General features: G+C 43.4%; 1 protein-coding gene across 3 annotated transcripts in view; it reads right to left on the bottom strand.

The window, feature by feature from the left end:
- cstf2 (cleavage stimulation factor, 3' pre-RNA, subunit 2) overlaps positions 1-3,549 on the bottom strand; it is a 42,112-nt gene extending 38,563 nt beyond the window's left edge. For all 3 annotated transcript variants that reach the window (XM_069893346.1, XM_069893347.1, XM_069893345.1), the window contains exons 1-2: positions 3,442-3,549; positions 2,044-2,122 (exon numbers count right to left, since the gene is read on the bottom strand). In XM_069893346.1, coding sequence (XP_069749447.1) covers positions 2,044-2,122; positions 3,442-3,496 — 134 coding nt within the window. In that variant the 5' untranslated portion in view covers positions 3,497-3,549. The remainder of the gene's footprint in view (positions 1-2,043; positions 2,123-3,441) is intronic.
- Between the last annotated feature and the right edge of the window lie 37 nt (positions 3,550-3,586).

Here is a 3,586-nt window from a genome sequence, read left to right on the forward strand (position 1 = left end):
TTGGTGAGTTGCAAGAATAGATGGAAATGCATTCTGAAAAACCAAGTGTTACAGAAAAGGAGGGCAAACAAATCTGCAGATGCTGGGCTCTAATACTCTATACAAAAGTGCTGGAGAAACTCAGCAAGTCATGGACTATCCATGGGTAGCAAAAGGCCATCAACGGTTTTGACCTGAGGCCTTCACATTCTTGATGAATGGCTCAGGCCCAATACATTGACTGCCTTTTACTTCCTATGACTGCTCTGGGACTTACGGAGTTTCTCCAACACCTTCGTTTATGAACTTCATTTTCTCCTCATTGATATTTCAGAATTAAACAATAAACACACTTCATTTCATTTAGTTTTATTACATAAAATTAGCAAAAATGCTCTCTGACTTGCTTTGAGCTCTGTTCATTGCAAATGGTCACATTTTAAATACTGTATCCTTCCCTGTAAAATTTAAAAAAACATATTACTGCAAGGGCTTTTATCAAAGGAATTGCAACTAAATTTGTAGCAAAATGTGACACAACAGTTGCTTTTATCCAGAAAATAAAATGGTGATGGCCATATGGTTTAAAAAAACCATATTTAAAAACTTTCAAATTGTAGGCAGCCCAAACTTCATTTGGTTTTGCCAAGACTTGAGTAAAGCAACTAATACAAGATCAGGGGGGATTTCTCACAAAAATCAAATCTGCAGGAGCCTTGAGTCAGCATCAGTAGCAATGGTACCAGACAAAAATAAATGCACAAAAAAACCCACCTATTTTTCAACCACTAAAATAACTAATAAAACATATTAGTTTTTATGATAATCAAATATGTGATTTGTTGTTTATTTTCCACTGTCCAAAATAAAATTATTTTTGTATTATAGGTTTACACAGGCATTAGCAAATGGCAGCTCTCCCGCAGCCGTTGGTGTGGACCCTGGAGAGCTGGGAAGACACAGTGTATCCCCGCGGGATCCATCCGCCTAGTCTGACTGCTATCAGCTTTGTATGAGCTTTAAATGACCTGTCAAAGGAGCCAACAGTGGTTTATTTTAAAATCCCCCAACCACAGGGCCTGGGCCCAAGATGGCAGCGCCTATGATTAGCAGCAAAGGGTTTGCAGACTTCGGCGAAGCAGAGGACTAGTGCAAGGCACGAGAAATGGGGAGAACACCCCACATTTCAGAAGCAGAGGGGAACAACCCATGGGATGGTGACCACGGTGGTGGACCAGCAAGGAGCTCTGCGGCTGAAAAACACACAAGTGGCGGGCTGTCAGCAACTCAAGGCGAGGAACCCAAGCAAACTGCGGGCTGCTGGCGACTGTGGTCAAGGGACGCACACCAGGCTGCAAACTGCTGGGACTGGCTGAAGGGGCACCGGTATCGGAACTTGGATGCAAAAGGGTATAGAGGGCTCTGAGGGCTTCCTGATTGTGTCAGAGTTTGCATCTCGAGCTTAAGTTGCCAATGGTTTGGACTGGAAGCTGTGAGTCAGTGGGAGTGCTGGAGGTGAATCCGTGAACACTCAGTGATTCTGGGAGGACTCTCTTTCTCTGGCTGTAAGGGGTGCTGGGCAATTTCTGCTGAAAGCAATCTTTGTCTGCCTTTCAGTAGACTAAAGGAAATGTTGTGTAATATTACATTTTCTATTTTATTACATGACTATAAAGGTATCTTGAAATCTCATCTGACAAGATTTTTTAATTAAAAAGTTACAGCCAATGGCAACCGAACATCCTGCGAAACTTCTGTGCCCTAAGATACCAAACCCCACGAATCTCAACACTTGTTCAAAACTTATTGAAAAGACGTAGCATCAAACAGATTGTTTCTTTCATTTCCAGTGTATTTTAATTGTCACAGATGTTTGCAATAATATCAAAATGCTAATGTTTTATTGGGAATGAGATGGGGTTAGCTTATCTCAACAGCAAAACTCCTATGGAAAATAGAATCAAGACATATTTCTGAAATGTTTACACCTTCGAGAAGAATTGTATGTAAAACTATGTCATACAAGTTGACAAAGAAGAATGGTATGTTGAAAACAGATGATACCTGAAACTCAACACAGGACCAACTTCCGAGAAAATATCCTTCAATTGTTCTTCTGTGGCTTCATATGGAATATTTCCAACTGGAAACAAGAAAAACAATTAAAGGAAAATTTCAACTCAATGTGAGTCATTAGTCTCTTAATTTAATTTATTGCTCTTTATTTACATACTTTACAGAAATACTAGATTTCTTAAACAATGATGGCACTGTACAATTATTGCATTTATACAAGACGCAGCTAAATTTTCCAAGAGGATGTGCTGTGCTGTTAAATCCAGCACATTTCAATCGTAAATATGATCTTTATCTCAATGCAAAGGCAACCCAGATGGACAGACTAGTGACATTATCACTCAATAGTTTAACTACTTCTGTATTCAAGAACAATTGGTTCTGTATTCAAGAACAATTGGTTCTGTATTCAAGATCAATTGGTTCCCATTATATGATCAGTTATCTCACAAATAAACAGCAATCTGTGCTAGCAAAAAATTGTAAGAGACTCCCACATCTATACACACATTCCCTTCTCTGCCTTCTGCAGGGACCACTCCCTCTTTGACTCCTTTATCCACTCCTCCCTCTTCATCAATTGATCCCTTGGCACCCATCCTTGTGACCACAGGAGATGCTCCACTTGAGCTCACTCCTCCTTCCTCACCACCATTCAGAGCCCCAAGCAGACCTTCCAAGCGAAGCAACATCTCCCTTGTGAATCTGCAGAGGTGATCTACTGCATCCGGTGCTCCTGCTGCGGTCCCCTGTACACCGGAGAGACTGACCAGACTGGGATATCACTTTGTTGAACACCTCACATCTGCCTGCTGCAATAGTGTCGATCTCCCAGTGGCCACCTGTTTCAATACTCCTTCTCATTTCCTTGTGGGTACGTCTGTGCATGGTCTCATGCACTGCCAGACTGAGACCACTGGCAAATTGGAGGAAAACCTCGAATTCTGTCTGGGTACCCTAGAACTGGATGGCATTAACACCGTCTTCTCTGATTTCGGTTAACCACCACCACCCCACCCTCCTCGTCTTTATTCTAACCGTTCCTGTTCTTTGCTTATTCATTGAAGGCAGGCTCAGGCCCAAAACGTAGGCAATATTATCTTTATCGCTGTAAAACCGGCTGATTTCCTCCAACATTTCGGTGTGTTTTTAGCTCTTTCCTATTTTCACCCAGTCTTTGTACCCGTTACCTATGATACCTTTCCATGTCTTTTGTTTTCCCTATTTTTTTTGGACTAAATGAGCACAAAGGAACCCCGCATTAGTGGGTCGCCTCTCCCCTGTCCCGGGGACCCCTGGGTCCCTCGACCTATCCAAAGGGAGATGAAACACGTGGCTGCACGGCCGCCCCATCGCCGCAATTTTTCCATTCGCCCGCACCCTTACCGAACACGGAACGCAGCGAGCGGTCGATGGCCGGGTCCCGCACCAAGTTCGCCATGGCCACCGCTCGTCGCCCCGCTTCCGCTAAGAAACGGAAGCCAAGACGCTCATCCGTCCGCCCGTCCCCAACACGCAGTTCCGGGCAGCG

The sequence above is a fragment of the Narcine bancroftii genome, chromosome 8 (genome assembly GCF_036971445.1).
Source record: "Narcine bancroftii isolate sNarBan1 chromosome 8, sNarBan1.hap1, whole genome shotgun sequence".
NCBI classification, from domain to species: Eukaryota; Metazoa; Chordata; class Chondrichthyes; order Torpediniformes; family Narcinidae; genus Narcine; species Narcine bancroftii.